We start from the raw sequence: 23,540 nt of genomic DNA on the forward strand, positions 1-23,540 counted from the left end.
GTTCAAAAAAATGCTTCAATACGTAGGCTATTATATAAATTTATATGCATATCTACTTACGTATATTTATAAAAATATGATTGTTTCAGTAACTTCAGTTTAAAATTCATTGTCTTTTATAATTTAATTAAATAAAAAAACATTGGATGATCTAACTATTATTGTATAAAGTATAATACTTATATAGCCTATGTATTATATCAATTTATTTATATCATTATGCACTGTAAAAAATAAATTGTTGGCTCAATGAATTATTTTTTAGTAACTAGTTCCACAGAAATTTTACGTTCACTCAATTTCTGTCTCCAAAGTGTTACCTGGATTGATGTTTTTTAGTTGGCCCAAATTTGACTCAAATATAAAAAAGTATGTTGGCTCAATTAGCTTTATAGTTCATTCAGCTAAAATGTTTTAATCAGTTGAATCTTTAAAAACTTACAGCAAAGACTCTGTCAATTAAAATTTAAGTATTTACTCAATGTTTTATGTGTTACTTCAATTAATATTTATTATTTGGGATTTTTTTAATAACATTTTTAAATGATTTACCAAATAATTTATGCTGGTGTTGTAAACAAAATAATTAACTTCAGTCACATAAAAGCAAAAGCTTTTTATTCACTTATTCACTTATCATACAGACTGAACATACAGAATCAAGTCTTCTTTAAATAGAGGGCATAAAACAGTCCAAAAAGCCTCCAAAGTCAGTCAGAACATCTCCAGGGCCATTTAGTAGGAGACTTTCCTCAGCCAGTCCAAGCGGAGACTGTCTCGCTATGTATCCTTCTGGTCTGCCTCTCTCACATCATCTCCGCTCTGGTTTGATAAACAGAGGAATATAAACACACACACATACATAAATAACATGTTTAATATAATAAAGTTTGACGGTGAAAGACTTTATTCCCTTAATAACGTTAATGTTAGGCCAAATTTCCCTCAGCCATCACACATAATTAAACACTATTGGGCGGTTTTCTCGGACAGGGCTTTTCACTGACTAAAATAACTTACTGACATCTCTTAACATATGAGTGCTATTGTTTTGTCTCAAAATGCACGCCAGTATTGTATTATATAAGGTTTGTTTGTAAAAATGTCCCAATTATAATAAAGACCGAGTTCTAAACTCTGTCCGGTAAACCAACCCTATATCCAGGCTATCTTAACTAAAATAGCTCCACTTTACTTCGGACACAACATAACACACTTCTAATATATCTTTACAAAAATATCATTACAAAAACGTCGAGTATTTGCGTCTTTGCCAATTAATATATTCTAAAATTAACATTTAATTACAAACACTTACCTGACGTGAACTTGAGGAAACGGCTGACTTGTGTCCTTCCTTGTGTGAATCAGTAAGTGATTCCAGCTGTTGCGTGCGGATTGATCTCAGATGAAATGACCTGTGATCCAGATCCTTCCGAGTTATAACATTTTAAATTCAAAATACACAGACGCACGCGCATACATACATACGTACACACGCGCGAGTACGCGCGCACACGCACGCACACGGGTACACACACGGGTATATTTAGAAGTTTTAAGATTGTTATGATATTGGGACTATTTCTCCACTCGCACCTTCAGCTCTGAAGTTCAAATTCGCAGGCAGTACGCAGCCCAGTTATAACAAATGTGAAAGATATGAAATATAATTCAACAGCGATATCATTTAAGTGCAATCCTAAAATATGATTTAAAACATACCGGTAAACCTTTTATTATTAAGTATAAGAAATTAAAATGAATTAAATCGCATGTTTAAACGCCACAGAGATATCAGAGCCAGCAGTCGATTTCTGATGGGCTTGCCGAGGCGAGGCTGCGCTGGGCGGGGTGTGAGCGCTTAAAGGAATATTCCATTTTCTTAAAAGAAAAATCCAGATAATTTACTCACCACCATGTCATCCAAAATATTGATGTCTTTCTTTGTTCAGTCGAGAAGAAATTATGTTTTTTGAAGAAAACATTGCAGAATTTTTCTCATTTTAATGGACTTTAATAGAACCCAACATTTAATACTTAATTCAACACTTAACAGTTTTTTTCAACGGAGTTTCAAAGGACTATAAACAATCCCAAACGAGGCATAAGGGTCTTGTCTAGCGAAACGATTGTCATTTTTGACAAGAAAAATAACAAATATACACTTTTAAAGCACAACTTCTCGTCGTGTAGATCCGGTCGTGATGCGCCAGCTGACCCCACTACGTCACCGCAATACGTCATCACGTCAAGAGGTCACAGTGGACGAACGCGAATCTCCGCCCCAGTGTTTACATGTGTTGAGAAAGAGGACCGTTCCTACATTGTTGTATGTAAACTGATACTAATTAATGTCTTTGTGGCAGTTTATTGTTTAAAATGGTCCGCAAATGTGCGTTTTAGATATGTAACACGTGACCTCCCTACGTCATTACGCATTTACGTTAGATCGCGCTGGACTGGACCTTGACGAAAAGTTGTGGTTTAAAAGTATATATTTTTTATTTTTCTTGTCAAAAATGACAATCGTTTCGCTAGATAAGACCCTTATGCCTCGTTTGGGATCGTTTATAGTCCTTTGAAACTCCGTTGAAAAAAACTGTTAAGTGTTGAGTTAAGTATTAAATGTTGGGTTCTATTAAAGTCCATTAAAATGAGAAAAATTCTGCAATGTTTTCTTCAAAAAACATAATTTCTTCTCGACTGAACAAAGAAAGACATCAACATTTTGGATGACATGGTGGTGAGTAAATTATCTGGATTTTTATTTTAAGAAAATGGACTAATCCTTTAAGTGTCTGTGATTTTCTGGAGCTCATCTGGAGCTCTTCTCCGTCCGACTCCGAAAGTGTCCGAGCACATTTTTAAATAGACGCTATCTATATTAACCGACCGCATATTTAAACTTAAAGCACATACATTCACGCCTGAATAACTCTTAAAATTACATTTTGTTACCAAATAACAGTAATATTATGAGCATTTTGTTGTCAGGAAACATAGCTGTCATAAGTCCACATATTGACCAGATTTGTCTTAATTAGTTCAGTCAACATAGCCATTCTGAAATAATATGTTTACTCAACTAAGCCCAAACAAGAAAATTGGTTTAACTTATATATTTTTGCCCTTCCAACATTTCATTAATTGGATTTTTACAGTGTGTACTTATATTAATAAGATTGGTTCAGTTTGAAATTCATTATCTTTTAATATTAAATAAAATAAATAAATGAAACTAGTATTGGATGATCCGCAACCTATCCCCCCTCGTAACGTCTGCCCCCCATCCCGTCCCGAATTTCAGTCAATCTCATCTGGTCACCTTAGTCTGGAGGTGTTTCTCAATGTCAATACTTCAAGGACTCAGTCCTTGGTTAAAATTCTGAGGATCCTCGACATTGGAACAGTCCTTTGACAGATATCGATGACGTAGCATCCTCGAAATTCTGGCTTCCGAGGATCCTTCCTTGACATTTGAAAAACACCTTGGAAGTCTAATGCAGCATTCATTGAGTAGCAAAACACAGTGGTCAGAATTAAACATTCAGCTGCACTCAAGTTTCATCTCAAAGATCCTAAAACTTAAAAGATTTTAATTTATTAATTTGATGAGATTATAAAACTAAAACCTGTAACACTTTACAATAAGGTTCATTCGTTTAGTACATTAGATTATGTATTACTGAACATGAACAAACCATGAGCAATACATTTGTTAGAGTACACTGTAAAAAGTCATTCTGCAGGCTTGTAGATTTGATGAAATTGAATATGTAAACTTTATTTCATAAAATTAATTTCATGTAGTTTGGTAATTTTTTTTGTGTTAAAATTCTTTAAAAATGACTGGAATAAAAACAACTTATTGTTTTTGTGAAGGATTTAGCTTTTCTTATTGTGTATCTGCAAAGGAGCGAATACTGAATAAATCCAACGTAATACAAATCAGCTGTTTTAAATTAAAAAAACATTTCAGGTTAATATGCAGGTCTTGAGCGCTGAGCAGACGGATTTAGGAAATATTTCTGTTATTGTGCCAAAATTCAAAGTTTTGAAAGCATTTCAGTCGAGAATGTATTTTTTTTAAATCAAGAATTTGCAGTAGGTTCATAAAGATATCGCCTATTTTAACATTTCCTTCGAGTTTTTGGCGATGGGAGCTCCAGATAATCAGCGGGTGCTCCGTGCTTATATATACCGGACAACGGGGCCTTCCCTCGGCCAGTCTTGCTGAAAATCAATGCTGGCTGTGACGTCAATGTAGTGTTTAAACTGTGGATAAAATTCATTTCAGGTAATTTTAATGGGCAATCTTTGGTCTTATAAGTCTATAAGCAATGTTTCTTTGTATAATTTGTTTGTAATTTGTAAATATTAATTACAATAAGGATTAATATGAACTGGGTTTGGACGTAACTTCAGCTTTAGGACCTTAGGAGGTTGCATTCGTCATCATTTTCAATATTAAAATATGTTACTACCTTAACTAAGAAGCGTTGATACATCCCTCTATCATCTTAGTGCATGCACGTAAGTGCTGGAGCGCGCTGCTACACTTCGATAGCATTTAGCTTAGCCCCATTCATTCAATGGTACAACTCAGAGATAAAGTTAGAAGTGACCAAACACATCAACGTTTTTCCTATTTAAGACGAGTAGTTATACGAAAAAGTTTGGTGGTACAAAATAAAACGTAGCGCTTTTCTAAGTGGATTTAAAAGAGGAACTATATTGTATGGCGTAATAGCACTTTTGGGAGTACTTCAACTCGCCTGAAAAATCCGCTCCCCTTCTCCCTCTCATAATGGGAGATGGAGAGTGTTACTGCGCCGAGTCGAAGTACTCCCAAAAGTGCTATTACGCCATAAAATATAGTTCCTCTTTTAAATCCGCTTAGAAAAGCGCTAAGTTTTATTTTGTACCACCAAACTTTTTCGTATAACTACTCGTCTTAAATAGGAAAAACGTTGATGTGTTTGGTCACTTCTAACTTTATCTCTGAGTGGTACCATTGAATGAATGGGGCTAAGCTAAATGCTATCGAAGTGTAGCAGTGCGCTCCAGCACTTACGTGCACGCACTAAGATATTAGAGGGATGTATCAACTCTTCTTAGTTAAGGTAATAACATATTTTAATATTGAAAATGAGTAGACTATTCCTTTAACAAGTTGACTTTTATTCTTAGTTAATCGTAAATTGTTGTAATATGCGTATGACTTGCGAATGTAATACTTAGTTAACTTAAACAAACCAGGCTTAATGGCGTATGCAGTCTGCATATGTGACCTCCGCAGTCTGCACCCTTCGGATTCAGAAACGGCCTGCGATTGGTGGTCCAGCTGTAACTCTTTTTGAGTGACAGAAAAACTGACCAATCATACTGTTCCTCTGAATGAGTGGGTTCTCTTATTACTAACTTTCATAGATATGTATGTATCTATTATGACAAATTCCGCTCGCTCGCTCGCTCTGAGGTTCGTGTTTTAAAAGATAAATGTGACTTTACTGCAGTCTTTTTCGGTTTATTTAGTTTTGTGTTAGTTATATCTAGTGCTGCCGCGAATAGTCGACGTAGTCGACGTAATCGACGATGAAAATTTGTCGACGGCAATTTTTTTAGTCGAGGAGTCGCATATTTATTTTTTTCCGTCTCAAACGGCCCACTGTAATTCTGTCTCATGTCTCAAATGGCTCAATGTAATTCACCTCCACACCAGTCTGTGCGCTGTGCGCGCCCTGCTGGTTAATCTGCTACGCTATCATCTTTCTTCCCTCTCCCCCTGCCTTCACTGCTTTAATTTTGAAAAATTGGCGGTGGCAGGTGAGTCTATGGAATTATGAGTCGGAAAGCTTCCGAAGTATGAAAGTATTTTAAGCCAAGTTGTGATAAAAGAGTGGTCTGTTACACCGTGCCAAACTTCGCTGGCTTATCACGGGAGCACAACGACAATGCACGAGCATCTCAAACGAAAACACTCGGGAGTTATTGACGATACACCCACAGAGAATAGGACAACGTAAGTAACTGTTATATGATTATTAATGAAACGGCGAGCTAGTCAGTACTGTTTTATTAACTCTTTTGAGAAGTACAATGACTCTGTCTTTGGATGTTAAAGGCTATCAGTGTTTGCTCGTGATTCCGCCACGGAATCAACACTGGACGCAACAAATAGATTTTTCATGATTCCCATTTACATTTTTATTTTACTATTTTAAACGGCTCAATTCATTGTTGCGAGTGTTCAGCGCGTCTCTCTCTCTCTCTCTCTCTCTCTCTCTCTCTCTCTCTCTCTATCACTCATGTTGCTTGCAGCACCTCGACCGCGCGCGCCTCTCTCTTACGTGACAGTGAAAAGGTGGCAGTGTTTTTAATGTACTTTCTTTTTTGCGTAAACGTCAACATTCACAGATGTCTCTGACAAAGACGACTGATCGAGTTAACATGACTTGAAGAAAGATTAGCAGTAGTGTGAGTCTGTGTGCGAGCTTTCTCCCTCCCTATGATGCTGTATGCCGTGTTCTGTAGTCTATGTAACAACAACAGTGTATTCTCTTATATTTCTGAATTTGCGCCGAATTGTCTGCGCTATATCACTCGCATTTAAAATCAAGAAATGGCTCAAAACACAATAACAATTATGAGAAGAGCAACAGCAGTAAAGCTACAATGTAAATGTATGGTGATTTTTGCATATCTAAATCAGGATTTTAGCAGCAGTTAAAGGAACAGCTGGTTGGATAAAAAACGAGGTGATGGGTCATGTTTAGTCACTATTTTATAGGCTACAACAGAACAGATAATATGTAAAATAGCATTCAGTTGTGTTAAAATGCAATATAAGATCAAAGAGTAGAAGTGAAACATTTCATATTTCTGTTAAGCATCTACTTTGCACTGGAAGTTTTTATTATTATTTATATTGTTTACATTGTAATTTTTTATTTGGTAACATTTAAGTTATTCATATTGTTTATGACACCGGTGGGTTCAAAATAAAATGGACACAATGAAATAACAAACACTTGAGTTTTTTTTAATTAGTCGTTTAGAATAGTCGACTATTCGAAAAATTAGTCGAAAGATTAGTCGTTAGAAAATTAGTCGTTAGTGGCAGCACTAGTTATATCCACAAATTATTCGATTAAAATGGTAATGTAAAACTATATTCCCCGCTTTAAATTAATTGTGTGCTCAATTGCGACGCCCTGTGTTGAATTTTTTCCGCGGAAACATGATCCATTGCTGACTGAATTGTTTGACAAAGGCCTCTTACTGGAGTTTTCTGCTGCCCACCAAAACTTGAAGGATTACTGAGTGGAAATGTAACGTTATTCATTTAATTCCACAAAAGGTGAGGAAGATATTAAATGTATAAGTTATTTTTTTAAATGTTTAAGCTTTCTACATAATGTAAAATTAACATTATTAATTCCGCGACCTATTAACTACAACCCCAAAACAGAAAAAGTTGAGACACTGTAGAAATTGTGAGTAAAAAAGGAATGGAATAATTTACTAATCTCATAAACTTATATTTTATTCACAGTAGAATATAGATAACATATCAAATGTTGAAAGTAAGATATTTTGAAATGTCATGCCAAATATTGGCTCATTTTGGATTTCATGAGAGCTACACATTCCAAAAAAAATTGGGACCGGTAGCAATAAGAGGCCAGAAAATGTAAATGTACATATAAGGAACAGTTGAAAGACCAATTTGCAACTTATTAGGTCAATTGGCAACATGATTGGCTATAAAAAGAGCCTCTCAGAGTGGCAGTGTCTCTCAGAGGTCAAGATGGGCAGAGAATCACCAATTCCCCCAATGCTGCGGAGAAAAATAGTTTTCTGAGTTTCTCAGAGAAAAATTGCAATGAGATTGAAGTTATCATCATCTACAGTGCATAATATCATCCAAAGATTCAGAGAATCTGGAACAATCTCTGTGCATAAGGGTCAAGACCGGAAAACCATACCGGATGCCCATGATCTTCGGGCCCTTAAACAGCACTGCATCACATACAGGAATGCTACTGTAATGGAAATCACAACATGGGCTCTGGAATACTTCCAGAAAACATTGTCAGTGAACACAATCCACCGTGTCATTAGCTGTTGCCAGCTAAAACTCTGTAGGTCAAAAAAGAAGCCATATCTTAACATGATCCAGAAGCACAGGCGTTTTCCCTGGGCCAAGGCTCATTTAAAATGGACTTTGGCAAAGTGAAAAACTGTTCTGTGGTCCAACGAATCAAAATTTGAAGTTCTTTTTTGGAAAACTGGGACGCCATTTCATCCGGACCAAAGAGGACAATGACAAACCAAGTTGTTATTAGCGCTCTTTTCAGAAGCCTGCATCTCTGATGGTATGGGGTTGCATGAGTGTGTGTGGCATGAGCAGCTTACACATCTGGAAAGGTACCATCAATGCTGAAAGGTTTATCCAAGTTCTAGATACATATGATCCCATTCAGACGTCGTCTCTTTCAGGGAAGACCTTGCATTTTCCAACATGACAGTGCCAGACCACATACTGCATCAATTACAACATCAAGACTGCGTAGAAGAAGGATCTGAGTACTGAAATGGCCAGCCTGCAGCCCAGATCTTTCACCCAAAGAAAAGATTTGGTGCATCATAAAGAGGAAGATGCGACAAAGAAGACCTAAGACAGTTGAGCAGCTAGAAGCCTGTAATAGACAAGAATGGGACAACATTCCTATTTCTAAACATTGGTCCTCCTCCAGCTGTTCCTTTATATGTACATTTAAATTTTCCGGCCTCTTATTGCTACCTGTCTCAACTTTTTTTGGAATGTGTAGCTCTCATGAAATCCAAAATGAGCCAATATTTGGCATGACATTTCAAAATATCTTACTTTCAACATTTGATATGTTATCTATATTCTACTGTGAATAAAATATAAGTTTATGAGATTTGTAAATTATTTCATTTCTTTTTTACTCACAATTTCTTCTATGTCCCAACTTTTTCTGTTTTGGGGTTGTAAATTGTGTGTTCAATATTCAAGCTGTATACATTTATAAAGGTTTTAAGACATATTTGCCGTTTAATGTTGCAGGATAAAGATGAAGAGGCGGGACTTTAGCAGCTTGTGATGGCTGTAATTGTAAAGAATGGATCTTCTAGGTGTGACAGCCCAAAGGATGCTGGGATTGTTATTGAGGCCTTAAAAGTGTGCCCAGGGCAGGCTTTATCCTCACTGGATTGGATTGGATCTATGCATTGAATCTCCAGTATCCCAGGCATCTTTTCAGGTGTTTCAGAAACTTTTCTTGGAGCTGGATTCTTCAAATATAAACTGATTACAGTACAGTAAGTCTAAACTGCTGTCTGATGTTCTGGGTGTGAATCAATGTAGCAGAACACAAACATGGAACCTTTCGTAGTCGGGAAATGTGGACGGTTTTCTTTAAAGACTATAAAATACTTTTAGAAGTTTACACTGTTCAAATACACCATTAAAATGAGATGCTTTCCTGTTCTTTTGACTGCAATAAAATAAGAATTGATTAATCTTTGTCTGTCTTTCTAAAATCAGATATAATACTCATTATTATTAATAATAATATTAATGGCTAAATTTTAAATCATAATGTGAAATGAAAATAGTATAATTGAATAGTATTTATTGTATCTGTCACGGTGTGTTTAACACCGAAAAAGGAAAACTAAAGGAGAACCCAAACGCAGACAAGATATACAAAAATAAACTATGATTTTATTAAAACAGAACAGAAACACCCACGTGGGGGTAAAACAGAAGATAAACTAAACACTGTGGTAAAACACAAACCAAAACACAGGAACAACAGGAACAGCTCTTTAACACGAAGCACATGAACACAGAGCAATAACAACTTCGACAACGAACGCGCACACGACAGAGAACGAGAGGGCATAATAAAGACACCACATCAATGGGGAACAGGTGAACATAATTAATTACGTAAGACACGAGTACATAAAGGAGTAGGGTAAAAGTGACAAGACACTGGGAACACGTGTCACACATACATGATGTGAAAAAACACGTGTCCCCAGAATAAACCACAATGCTGCCCTGACCTTGCCCTCAGAACATAGACCTGAACCTATACTAAGGTCTGGCAAGATCACGACAGCGACAAGACACTGGGAACACGTGGAAGCCACACACACAATATGACTCCACATGTACCCACACAGAACATAATACTGCCATGGTCCTGTCAGATGCACTCAGACCTAAATCTAGCACAGAAGTCTGACAAGACCATGACAGTATAGTGCTAGGTCTTTGTCCTGTATACCCAATATTTTGTTTAAATTTAATTTCTAATTGCAAATTGCAGCTTACCTTTTTGAATGGGTTACTATTAAGGAGTTTATAGAGTAAATCTAAATCAATTTTGATTTGTTGAATTTAATTAATGATATTGCTTGTAATCTGTTGCCACACTTTTATTGAGTAGATATGGCATAATATTTTTTATTTTATAGTGCTAGTTCTTTGTCTAGTATACTAATTTTTTTGTTTACATTTTAATAAATGTTTTAATTGCAAATTGCAGTTTGTCTTTTTGAAAAGGTTAATATTAAGGAGTTTACTGAATAAATCTAACTCAATTTTTATTTGTTGAATGTAATGAATGATATTGCTTGTAATATGTTGCCACAATTTTATTGAGAAGATAGGGCATATTATTTTTTACAGTGTATTTTTTAATCTTTGTTAATGTTAGTTAATGGAAATAAAGCTTTTAATTGTTTGTTCATGTTAGTTCACAGTGCATTAACTAACGTTAACAAGATTTTAATAAAGCATTAGAAATTGTTGAAACTAACATTAACAAAGATTAATAAATGCTGTTTAAGTGCAGTTCATTATTAGATCATGTTAACTAATGTAATTAACTAATGTTAACTAATGAACCTTACTGTAAAGTGTTACCCTAAAACCTAACCATCAACAAGGACTAGAAAATAAAGCTAAACATAGAAATGAAATTTTTATGTTTAATTTATTAGTGTTTCAGCTAAGGGGTTTTCTCTTTTCTTCAGTCTTTCCAGTTGTGGTATTACAGATGAAGGTTTTGTTGCTTTGGCTTCAGCTCTGAGTTCAAACCCCTCACATATCAGATATCTGGATCTGAGCTATAATAAAGCAGGAGATTCAGAAGTGAACATGCTCTCTGATCTCAAAATGGATCCAAATTGTAAACTGGAGAAATTATAGTAAGTTTTTAAAACTCTTTCATCATTTAGTTAGTTATGTTTTTATTTTATTTTTTTATCATGCAGTGAACAAAGTGAGTTTCATTTTACAACAGATCAGTGATGGTCTATTATGTCTGATCTTTCTCTTTAATATTTCAGTATTTGATGTCTAACAGTCAGACACTCACTGGTGAAAACTCCAAGACCTTCAGCTGGTGAATCAAAATATCTTTTGTGTGTCCTGAACAACACGATCACCTGAACAAGCACATTTATATTAATCCATTTACAAGCTAAAGATTTCTTTTATATGAACACAGATAGAAATTACTTGAATATATCTACTGTATGTGCTTTCAGAGTCTTACCCTAATTTTTTGTTGGTTTCTCTTTTTGTTAATTAATAATTAATTGATGTTGTATCAGCACACGGTGTGCGGCACAGCTGCGAACTTAAAGCATGTTTTACTTTAGACGGTTTCATCGGACGCACGTGATACAGGTCTGGATCCGAACCGTACTCCCGGTTTCGTTTTTTTAATGGTCTGACTTGTTGCTAAACTGATCTCTTGAGCAAATGCCTCATCGAAAATAACATATGTTTTGGTTTTCAATGTTATCTATGTGTTGTTGTTTTTTTTTTTTTGCTTGTTATATAAATGAACTACGTTTAAAGAACTTTGTTGTTATTTATTCTTAGCGGACTTTACCAGAAGTTACGTGCGGATCGCGACAGCCGCTTCTTTATGTTGTTACTGCTGAAACGGTCTATAGGAGGTGTTCAATCATGACTCCCTGGATTTCTAAAGTGATAACACATTACATATATTTTTATGTGCAGACAGTGATAACTTCTAAGAAGTTAAAGATTTATCTGAATAACAAGAAATATGTAACTAAAAATGTTAAACAGGTAATGAATTTGAGGAAAAGTGCCTTTAAGAAGAAGTATGCAAAACAAATTAAGTGTTTGGATAAGGAGTTAAAGGGAAAATATGTATTGCAAGAAGGGCATACAAACTAGAAGATGCCTTCAAAAGTAATAATGCAAAGCAGGTCTGGACTATGAAGGGAATGACAGGATTATCAACCACACAAAGGCCAATAGTAGAGAATAATGAGATGAGGTTTGTGAATCATCTGAATTACTTTTTTGTAGATTTGATAAAGGGAATATTCTGGATAAGAGCAAGACTTTTATTAATTCAGTTACACTAGAGGGGTCAAGTAGGATTGAGATCACGGTTCAGCATGTGAGGAGTTAAACAATTAAATCAGAGCCCTGTTTCTAGATTTTACCTCTGCATTTAATACCATACAACCAGAGCTTCTATTGACAAAAATGATTCAAAAGTGATTTAACCCTTATCTGAGTCAATCATATGAATTCAAATTATATTGTCACTTATTCAGGAGCGCCCCACGGCTGTGCGAGTTTACTTTTTCTATTTACCTTATATACAGATGATTATAAAACAGACAATGCTAACGCGTATATACTGAAGTTTTCAGTCTATTGAGTAAATCCAACACAAAGGTTCTAAATAGTACCAAATAAGGTTTCTTCAACAATAGCAGAACTCTTTTTAGACAGTTCTGTGTAGAATCTTGCCCTAAAAAGTGCTATATAGAACCTTAGAGGGATAGTTTACTTCAAAATGAAAATTCTTTCATCATTTAGTCATCCTCATGTTGTTCTAAACCTGTATGAATTTCTTTTTTCTGATGAACACAAAAGAAGATATTTTAAGAAAAGATGGTAAACACACAGCAGTAAGTGACATACACTTCCATAGTAGGAATAAAAAAATGATGTAATTTAATGGTTACCGTCAACTGTGTGCTTACCATCATTTATCAAAACATTTTCTTAGTCATTTATCACAATACTTCCAAAATATTTTTTCCTACTATGGAAGTGTATAGTCATTTACTGCTGTGTTAACCATCATTTTTCAAAATATCTTATTTTGTGTTCATCAGAAAAAAGAAATTCATAACGGTTTAAAACAACATGAGGATGAGTAAAGGATGACAGAATTTTCATTTTAAAGTGAACTATCCCCATGGTGATAAAAAGAACCTTTAAAGCTCCCGTTCTTTCTGTGTTTTTGAAGCTTTGATTGTGTCAGTGGGCAATATAACATGTGTTCATGTTTCACATGGAACAAAAACGCTGTATTTTTCACACAATTGACTTATCTGTATAGAGCTGTTTTCACTGTCCTCAAAACAGGCTGATGTCTTCCTTGTTCTTTGAAGTCCATCCTTCAGAAATACGTATCGAGTTCTGATTGTGTAGTTTGTTTAGTGTGCAGTGGCGGCTGGTCACTAGGGGGCGCCACCCCCTTAAAGTTGGCCAGAGAGGAAAGCTACTTTAAGATGTTACCAAAAAGTTAAATATATAGTGCAAATTTTTACAAAATAAAATCGTTTAGTTATACTATTTCACTGTTAGTCATGTTATAATTTATAAAAAAAATAAAAAATCAAAACTGAGTTTGTTGTGTTTGTCATGTTTGTGTGTCTGGAGTGCACTCCTAATGAGTGTCTATGTAGGTCAGTAAAAAGGGTAAAAACATGTGACCTGAGGCTGAGCTAGTTTCGGATCCACCCTAGGGCGCAGGACTGTGCACCCCAAATCCTCCGACTTATGTTGTAAGTGAATCAATATTGTTTTTAATGTTTTTTACCTCCTGTGATTTGACCATTCTCAAAGTCTCATACCTTGTTGCAGATTGCTGTGTTAACTGATAGCTACAGTACTGATCAATGAAAGCAAGAAATATTTTGAGATGAAAATCACCCTATAAAAGGTATTTAATTGATGAATTAATAAAGGATTAAGAAGCTTGGACCAAATCGACCAACGTAGTCAAATGATGGCAGTCTGTACGCTCCACTGCTTCTCATGGCAAACGGAGTTGGCTAGCTGGATATCATGTAAGTCCCGATTTGTATATTTTTGCCTGTTTATCATTTTATACTCTATATGAATGCGTGATAGACGTGCACAACATGAAATTTTGTGGCGCGTTTGAGCTTGTGTTGCGTGGACATAATGAGATCGAGAGCTCATATACACTGAAAAAAAAATCCTTTCAATTTACGTAATTTTAATGTGTACATCGGTCCCACATGATCCGATTGTTTAAAACCAAAATTATTTTCCTCAAATAATTTTTATGTGTCAGACCAAAACATTTTTATTATTTTAAGTAGTCTAATAGAAATATGTTGACTCAAAGTGATATTTCTCTTTACTATAACACATTTATTTTGTAATGTTTAAGTAATTTTATTATGTAAGGGGACTAGATTTTCATCTGTAATTCCAACATGCTTTTTTAATGCTTATATTATGGGATTATGTAACTCTAAAGCAATTTCATTATGTCTCTGGCACCAGAATAATCACCCATAATTATCCAAATGTTATTTATTTTTTTTAAATACAAAATACATTTGCATTGGCATAAAAAGCAAAGAGTTTTGTACAAATGTTTAGTGATATTGAGGCAAACCACTGCTTTCAGATCATCAATTCATTTAAATCACTACACATTAATTCAATAACAGTCAATAACTATTACAACAATCAGCACATGCAGTACATACATAAAGGGGCAATTTCCCAAACAGGTTGTAGATTAATCCATGACTAGGCCCTAGTTATATTAGGATATTTTTACAAAAATAAAGTTTACAAACAAACCTACCTTACAAAAACAACACTGGAGTACATCTTTAGACAAAACAATGGCACTGATATATGGCATTGCAAAAGTCTGGTACTAGGAAAAGCCCCATCTGTGAAACTGACCCAAATGTTTAAAATAGTTACTATCACAGTAGATTTAGAAGTGCTAAAGCACAAACACTGCATTCCAAAGAGACATGCAAAACAGTAAGTACTATTATTTTTAAAATGGATTTACAAACTGGAAAATATCAATCCTTAAGAAAGTCAGAGCTACAGCATTTGTATAAACTGTTAATCAAAAATTCATCAAAAACAAAATACAACAACCATTTCCAAAATAGACTCTGAGCAGCAAACTGTTAATGTATTAATAAGAGAAAACACTTAAAACAGATAAATAAAAAGAACATAAATGAGCAGCACAGTCTTTCTGATCCTTTCACTGAAAGAAACTGTTTGTTAAAGTTCAATGCAGTTCCATTAAAATCTTTTGGATTTCCTCAAAAATAAAGCGGAGATCAGGATAGCTCAGGTTTAAGGCATACATCAGCTCAAACAACATGGCAAGATGTTGCAACACCTTCATGCCTTCCAGGACTATACAAAGATCCTCTTCTTCATCACAAGAAGCATGTTGTTTGAGAGCACAAATCCCAACATTGGTGTCTTCAAATGACCACGCTGATGCTGACTTCATCCATGCCCTGTACAAAACAGACCAATTTAGTTAAAGAAACAGAAAAAAGTTACTGTTACAATAAAAGTGTCATTGGAAATTAGTACAATGCAAACAAATATAAATGTAAGTATACAGACCCATGTGCATTGCCACAGCATGTTACAATTGGTTACAAATACATGGGTTACAAAGCAAGGCAGCTGCACTGTCCACTGCTCTGGGTGTGTGTGTGTGTGTGTGTGTGTGTGTGTGTGTGTGTGTGTGTGTGTGTGTGTGTGTGTGTGTTCACTAGGGATGCTCCGATCGATCGGCCGATAATGGCATTAAATGACTCGATCGGTGCTCGCTAAATCTGCCGATCTCATAAACCGATCTTTCTGTTTACTTTTGTCATCAAAAGGATCCTGAATGTGGCTGCAATTAAAGACATTTTTTTTACGTAGCACGAGCATTTTTACAACCTGTTGCTCATGTGCAGCGTGCAGATTTGTATGTCTCTCTTTGCCTTTACAGAGATATGCGTATTTTCTACGCGCTCCGGTAAACAGCGCGAGGCGTCTTCACATCCCCATCAAACAGCGTATACAACACATATCTATCACGGACAATTGCATCCTCATGCCAAAAGTTTATTATTTGCATGCGTTTTAAAGTTTTGAGCGCTTAAACTTTTATTTTCCTCACAGCTGCTTGTCTGCTTTCAGCCGCCGCCCACACACACAGCAGCCTGTCATCAGTGCACGTGAACAGAGCGATCTCCCTCTCACGTCTTAAAGCTGAAGTAACCTAATTCATCTCTCAATAAAATCACTCTCTGCTCTTGACTAAAGAACTTTTATACTTCATACGAATGCGTGTATATTTAATTAATACAGTAAAGACTGTGAAGTGTTTTATTTTCAGTACTATTAGGAGACATAAGCCTTTTTAAAGCCATATTAAATTTCTCTATGCAGAATAAATATTTGTTGTGCTTATTTATTTGAGTCACTATTAAAACAATAATATACCTAATTACTGCAAGTAATATAACAAAGGCAACATCCGTGGTATTATTTTATCTAGAAAAAATGTAACAGTTACAGTCATCAAAGAGCTTGCATATCAGCTTTAAAAAAATCAGAATCGGTATCGGCCGATCACGAAGATTACAAATCGGTGATCGTATCGACTGCAAAAATCCTGATCGGAGCATCCCTAGTGTTCACTACACTGGAATGAGTTAAATAAAGAGGCCACGTTTCGAGTGTGTGCTACCACACACCTGACAATCACATCAAAAGTGAATTCTCTCATTTTCTCACTCTCATGTTGTTACAGACCTGTATAAATGTCTTTGTTCTGATAAACATGAAGGAAGATATTTATTTTGAGAAATGTTTGCAACCAAACTGTTCATGAGCCCCATTCACTTCAATAGTATTATTTTTCCCCACTATGGAAGTGAATGGGGCTTATGATTGGTTTAGTTACAAACACTCCTCAAAATATCTTCCTTAGTGTTCATCAGAACAAAGACATTTATACAGGTTTGTAACAACATGATAGGGAGTAAGTGATGAGAATTTTTATTTTTGGGTGAACTACCCCTTTAAATCTTCCCAGGTGTTTTAATGACCGTGTGCCAAAAGATGTAACTAAAACATACTAAACGTTCTGTACTTCCAACAATGTTTACACATTTTTATGTCTATGAATCTATATTACTTACTTCTGTCATTTGATCATTAATTGTTTGAAGTCTTTTTGCTAGCTGTCCTCCTTTCTGATAGAAGAGTTTCATCAGGTTTTTGGATTGGAGGTCCAGGTGACACGCAGGAACATAAGACAGTAGTGATTCTTTTAAATTCAGCATTTATCTGAAAACAAATTAACCAACCATTGTATATTTGAGTACTGCAAGTAAAAGAATAATAATTGTATATTAGTTACAAAAATAAGATATAGCTCCTAACGGCAGTAGAAAAGTGAAAGAAATGACTTACCAATGCTTTTGAGTGTGTAGCGCATGCAAGGATGATAGACCTATAAGAGGAAATATTCAGAGGAGAAATCAACACATAACCTCAAATGATGAAGGTCACACATACACAGAACAATAATGAAATAAGTATAATATCTGTCATAGGACGCAATGTTGGACAAAATTAGACCTTAAAACAAGGTTCTCTTCTGAAAACGTCAGCTTTAAGGTGTGGTCACTTCAAAGCGATATTTTTTTCAGTTAATATACCAGACGTCACGCGAGACATTTAAAAAAGCTTTTTCTAATTGAATCAAGTGTTGCTCGTGGCGCAGCGAAGTCACGAATAACTGACGCGGGTCTGATAATCTGATTAAGCAGACAGTTTGTTTAATACGCAATGTCATTATTAATGTAGTCAATTGATATTATCTGGTAAATTACATGTATAACGTTACTCTGGACAGAATAACTTTTGGTTAGCGTTTTATTTGTCCTGACACGTTTCCATAGAACAGCTGAGTAAAAAGTGCCTCAAAAGTCAACTCAAAGCTGACAGTTTTCAACTCAGATAAAGCTACCAAACGTGAAATAACGTTAAACAGCTGACGTTTTTAAAACGCTGTGTTTTTCTTTATGAGCTTGACTGACTGTTAACTTACTCCACCAACCTCCTCCAAACTAATATTTACTGCAAGTCATTGCAATGGCTACATATTGTTAACAAAAATAGTCTATCCAGTGAAGATATATCACGTATGAAGCGAACATAAATAAATAATAGAACTTACTTTAATAACGTGGTGTCCGTCTGAGAGAGTTCTTCTGACTGACTGCTGCTGAGTCTTCATTTTGGCGCCCAAAACAAACGATCTTTATTCTTCTTTTATGGCAATCGACGTCCTTCTCATTGAGCTATACTGCCCCTGCTGCTCAGGAGGTGCCGTTTTGTGTGCAAACCCAATTTTATTGCTTTAAGTATTCAATTCAATCAATTTTAATCAATGTGGGAATAATGTGTTCATTTTACATTCAAACAAAACATTTTAATCCTAATCAATTAAATTATGTTTACACAAGGAATATAAATATTTTGTGTTGCATATACATGTTTATTTTATTTAAATTCAAAGACCCACTAAGTCCATTTTTTTCAGTGTATAATGCGGTATATTACGTGGCTTGGTCAACTTTATTGTTGTTAGTTTTGTTGTTGTAGAGTTTTAAAAAAACACCCACGAGAAAACCACTGTTTTTAAGGAAACTTCACGAACCGTGCAGATTTAAGGTGATGGACTGTATAGGGAATGTGGAGTTGACGTCACGCGGTGTTGCATTATGGGTAATCCGCCATATTTGCAGGATCACGTCCTATCCCGCTGTATTTGAGTTCATGTGTTGGAGGTGGTTTTTGTATGTTCTGTCGAGATTTTAATAAACTTCGATATGTTTGGTCAGTACTGCTCGATCAAGCAGGTCACTCGATCGTTCAGGGAGGAAACTGAACAACGGAATACGTTTTTTCAGCTTTTATTTGTGGAAAAAACAAGGGAAGCCGGCGCAGGAGCTGACGAAAAGACGCCGGATCGCGTGGTTTGCCTGCTGCAATCAGGAGAAAAACATTTTCTTTTAAAAAAAAAAAACCTGCATCAGCGAGAGTGTGTTCGCTGCATTTTCAGTCATTCAGTAATTTGTGATTAATAAAAGCTGAACCACTTAAATTGTCTTGTTTTTATGCTAACACTGTCAAACTAACTTGTAAATGTAAGTTATTGATTGATTCATTTATTCATTTCTGATCACCCTAACGACATGAGTTATAAAAATAAATATTTAGACAATTTTGACGATTGTAACACATATTTTTTATTAAATGCAACTGCTCAAACCCACTGCTTGTGACTCTTTAAATAACATTACCTTAGCTGAACATTTAGCATTTTGTTTGTTTTAATAACTTGGCCAAAACAGAAGTGCCATCTTATGAACATGTGTTGATTCATCGCACAGAATACAACGGATATTTTTTTTTATAGAATCATTAAGATACGTAGGTATTAACACATTGTCAGTAAATAGCTGGTTTGCCAACTGTCATATGACTCCAAAAGAAGAAGTGTCATCTTACTATAAGCTTGAAGGGATTTATAGCTCTTAAACTCCTGCAAAGTGTAAATAAAGTCCTGCAAAAACAAGGTAATTTACCAGATATGTAAGCGGAGGTAGTGCGTCTGGATCCGTAATCCAGTTTGGGCTGCTAAATCATATGGATTTATGTTGTTTATTCGTCCAAATAACGTTTTTTGGCAGTAGCATTTAGTTTCTCCCGATAGGGTCCCTTCTCTTTTTCTTTCAACTTTTCGATTTCTTCCGTTCTTCTTAAATTTTACCTAGTTTTAGCTTAACACACCCACAATTAAAGCTGTAGTCTACGATGTTGAAAATCGGTCTAGAAAGCCTGAGACGGTTAGTAAGTTTTAAAAAACTCATCCCGCCCCTCTGTGCTGCCTGATCCCTCCCCCCGGGAAACCACCTGAACAACGTCACTCATTCAAGCTGTGATCACTGGTAGTAAACATCAGAACAGAGATTTGCAGAGCAGTAAACACATAAAGGCTTGAAGGAATGAACAATTACAATTATGATTGTAATTGACGTTATTTACTTTCACAACGTTTGGCATACGTTTCCCCTCATGAGCTTCAAGAAATGACTTTATAAATATAATTACTTTGACCCGTGATACGCGATGCTAAACGGCTAACATTCCAATGCCGACCGGCAGCATGAGCATGTTCTCAGATTGATAATACTATATTTATGTAACACCTCACACAATCTTTGTAAATATAATTATTTTGACCCGTGATACGCGATGCTAAACGGCTAACATTCCAATGCCGACCGGCAGCATGGGCAGGTTCTCAGATTGATAATACTATATTTATGTAACACCTCACACAATCTTTGTAAATATAATTATTTTGACCCGTGATACGCGATGCTAAACGGCTAACATTCCGATGCCGACCGGCAGCATCAGCATGTAGTCAGATTGATAATACTATATAAGTTACACCTCACACAATCTTTGTAAATATAATTACTTTGACCCGTGATACGCGATGCTAAACGGCTAACATTCCGATGCCGACCGACAGCATGCTGTCAGACTCATAAAAAGATATTTATGTAACACCTCACACAATAAAAGTATAAATAAATGCGTACCTGTTCAACAAAAGTCTGCCGTGTCGGCGTCGGTTTTCAGCCCCAAATCTCCCTGAAGCTTCCTCCAACAGTCAATGGCGGACCATATATTGATTCTACTTAGAGTCCGGCGTTTTTCAAATTTTTTTAACCTCTGCTCTTTCTTCAACAGACTTCCTTTTTCTTCCAACCTTTACTGTAGGGACAAGCAGGGGCTGCTTGATGCTGTCGTTTAGTTTTTTTTCCATTAGTGAGATGTTGCTGCTTCGCTAGCTACCATACACTGACACAAATTTCATGTCGCAGGCAGGAGAGGGGCGGGGTGGTGTGCGATGGGGTGGAGACGCGAGCACGAGGTGAATTTTCAAATGTAGCAGGGATTGGATGAGAGCAGTTAACCAATGTAAGCTGTCCGGCCGGACAGTTTACATTGGTCAACTTATCTGCTACCATACACCCAAAAGACTGAATGGATTTTTTAAATTCTTTTTTCTCTTCATATTGTTAGGATGTTACTGTAGAACCATAACCAGCATATAAACGAGGTTATTAATAATGAACAATCTTTGAAATCGTAGACCATAGCTTTAAATGGCATAGCACTCGGCGGTGCCTCTAAACATGGCGCCCACGTCCCATAATGCAACACTGCGGTGACGTACATTAACATTCCCTAAGTACTTAGTCTGTTGTGAGGGAAAAAATGTGCTTGTGCTATTGCTATAAAAGCAAAAAGAAACGTACAAGCCTGTGATTAGGCAATTTTAGTGTGTCTTTTTGTGTGTGTTTGGTCGCGTTGAACGAAAAGTCTTTGACAGAGAAAATCTTAAGCAGGATAAAGAAAAATCTGAACGCCATTTTGGCAGATTGCCCATACAACTTGACTAAATGTAATTCCTAGTCACATCCAGTTGGTGGCAGTGTGTTCCTCAAATGACGCCCTGAGTTCTAAACATTTTCGCGATATTTTGATGTCATACACTGATTGGTCTGCACATTGCTCCTGAAGTTAAACACTACAGGAGCGCTGCAACCAGACGCCTGTCTAAGGTAAAGATACAAAATCTAATGACAAGAGTCTGCATTAATCTGCCTTCATGAGTTTATTACACAAGATGGTTTCAGATGAGTTTAGTTCAAATCAGATTTTTACACGTTGGTTTACTTTATAGTACGTGCAGTGGTGTAGTGGTGTCTGGAGAAGTGGGTATACTCTTAATGTATGCCCCCAGTAGAAGTGGGTATACCCCATTCCATCAAATAAAGAGGTGGGTATACTCCGTATACCTGCGTATACCCTGCACTACACCACCGAGTATGTGTACTTACAGTGTACATATAAGGTAAATAAGTTGTACTTACTGACAAATGTGTGGTACTTACTTTTAGGTATCTACATGGTAATTAATTGGTATCATTACTGTACTTACCAGTAGTACATAGGCTACTTGGTAGTAATTATGTAACTCTAGATAAGTACTGGGTAATAACAGATACATACTTATAGTGTAGGTATACTGTAACTAATGAGAAACATTACTGTACTTACAAATGAATGTACAATATAAGTATTTAGTATTTACATGCAAGTTAGGGTAAATGACAGGTATTTATAGTGTACATATATGATAACTATTATCAAACACTACTTAACTTACAAATTGTATATACATGATAAGTGTGTGGTACCTGTAGGTCATAAATTAATGACCGGCACATATGGTGTATGTAAACTGTAACTAACAAGAAACACTACTGTAACGCATTAACTACTGGGTACATTCACTAGTAAGTCTATTGTAACTACATGGAACAGGACTGTAAAATAAAGTGTTGCTTTTTACACAGTTATTATATAGGACCTACCACCTAAGATATAGCATCATATACATGTCACTGTGAGGCAAACCCAACCATTGACTATCATACGCATTAACTACTAGTTACATTCACTAGTACATCCATGGTAACTGCCTGGAAACAGGACTGTAAAATAAAGTGTTGCTTTTTACTTTAGTTATTACACAGGATAGCATAGTATACATATACATATGCAACTGTTAGTTATATTAACTATTAAGACCATAAAATAAGAGTCATCATAGTACACTACTTTTGAAGTGCAGCAAAACATTTACTTATTTATTTCTTAAAGATTTTGTCTTTTTTTTGTTGAATTTTGTTGAACAATGCATTTAGAAACAGCAATGACATACTGTTATTTTTTTACATATTGAACATTCCCATTTTTTTAACAGCCTTAACCTGAGAACAAACGATATTACAAAAATACTATTTTACCATCTTAAAAACTGCAGCAATGTTGTTTTGGCAACAGCTTATACTACTGGGTCAAATAATTGTCTTACGTTTTAGTTCAGTGATTTTATTTATGACTTCTGGGTTTGTATCTACATATTCCTGTAAAGTTAGTAAAGTCATTGTGCTACACCCTGTATTAGGCCTGGCAAACTCGACTCCTTTTAAGGATCCGGGTTATTGTGAGTCACTCACTAAAGTGATCCGGGTTGTGTGAGTCACTTGAATCACTTGAGTCAGTATTGCTAAATCGCCAAGGAAACTCAGTACAGACCCACTTGTAACCGGCTGATCCACGCGACTCAAGATTCTCAGAGCCGGAAACATTGCAGACTCGCAGACCATGGGACTCGCTCTACAGATCCACTAACCGGCTGATTCGCATGGATCAGCCGGAGCCGGTTAGTGGATCTATAGAGCGACTGAAGTCT

At 35.8% G+C, this 23,540-nt stretch overlaps 1 protein-coding gene and 1 long non-coding RNA gene across 4 annotated transcripts in view; one reads left to right on the forward strand and one right to left on the reverse strand.

The window, feature by feature from the left end:
- LOC141363388 (NLR family CARD domain-containing protein 3-like) overlaps window positions 1-11,688 on the forward strand; it is a 123,710-nt gene extending 112,022 nt beyond the window's left edge. For 2 of the 3 annotated variants that reach the window (XM_073866055.1, XM_073866056.1), the window contains 2 exons: window positions 11,080-11,253; window positions 11,395-11,687. In XM_073866055.1, the coding sequence (XP_073722156.1) occupies window positions 11,080-11,253; window positions 11,395-11,401 (181 nt within the window). In that variant the 3' untranslated portion in view covers window positions 11,402-11,687. Of the gene's footprint in view, window positions 1-11,079; window positions 11,254-11,394 lie in introns of all 3 variants that reach the window. The other variant, XM_073866057.1, reaches the window with a different exon arrangement.
- A 2,971-nt stretch (window positions 11,689-14,659) lies between these two features.
- LOC129450154 (uncharacterized) lies at window positions 14,660-18,742 on the reverse strand. The gene is made up of 4 exons (XR_012368901.1): window positions 18,372-18,742; window positions 17,603-17,642; window positions 17,329-17,476; window positions 14,660-15,642 (listed from the first exon to the last, which is right to left on the reverse strand). It is a non-coding gene; the product is annotated as an uncharacterized lncRNA (long non-coding RNA).
- Between the last annotated feature and the right edge of the window lie 4,798 nt (window positions 18,743-23,540).

Source organism: Misgurnus anguillicaudatus, unplaced genomic scaffold, assembly GCF_027580225.2.
Source record: "Misgurnus anguillicaudatus unplaced genomic scaffold, ASM2758022v2 HiC_scaffold_34, whole genome shotgun sequence".
NCBI lineage: Eukaryota > Metazoa > Chordata > Actinopteri > Cypriniformes > Cobitidae > Misgurnus > Misgurnus anguillicaudatus.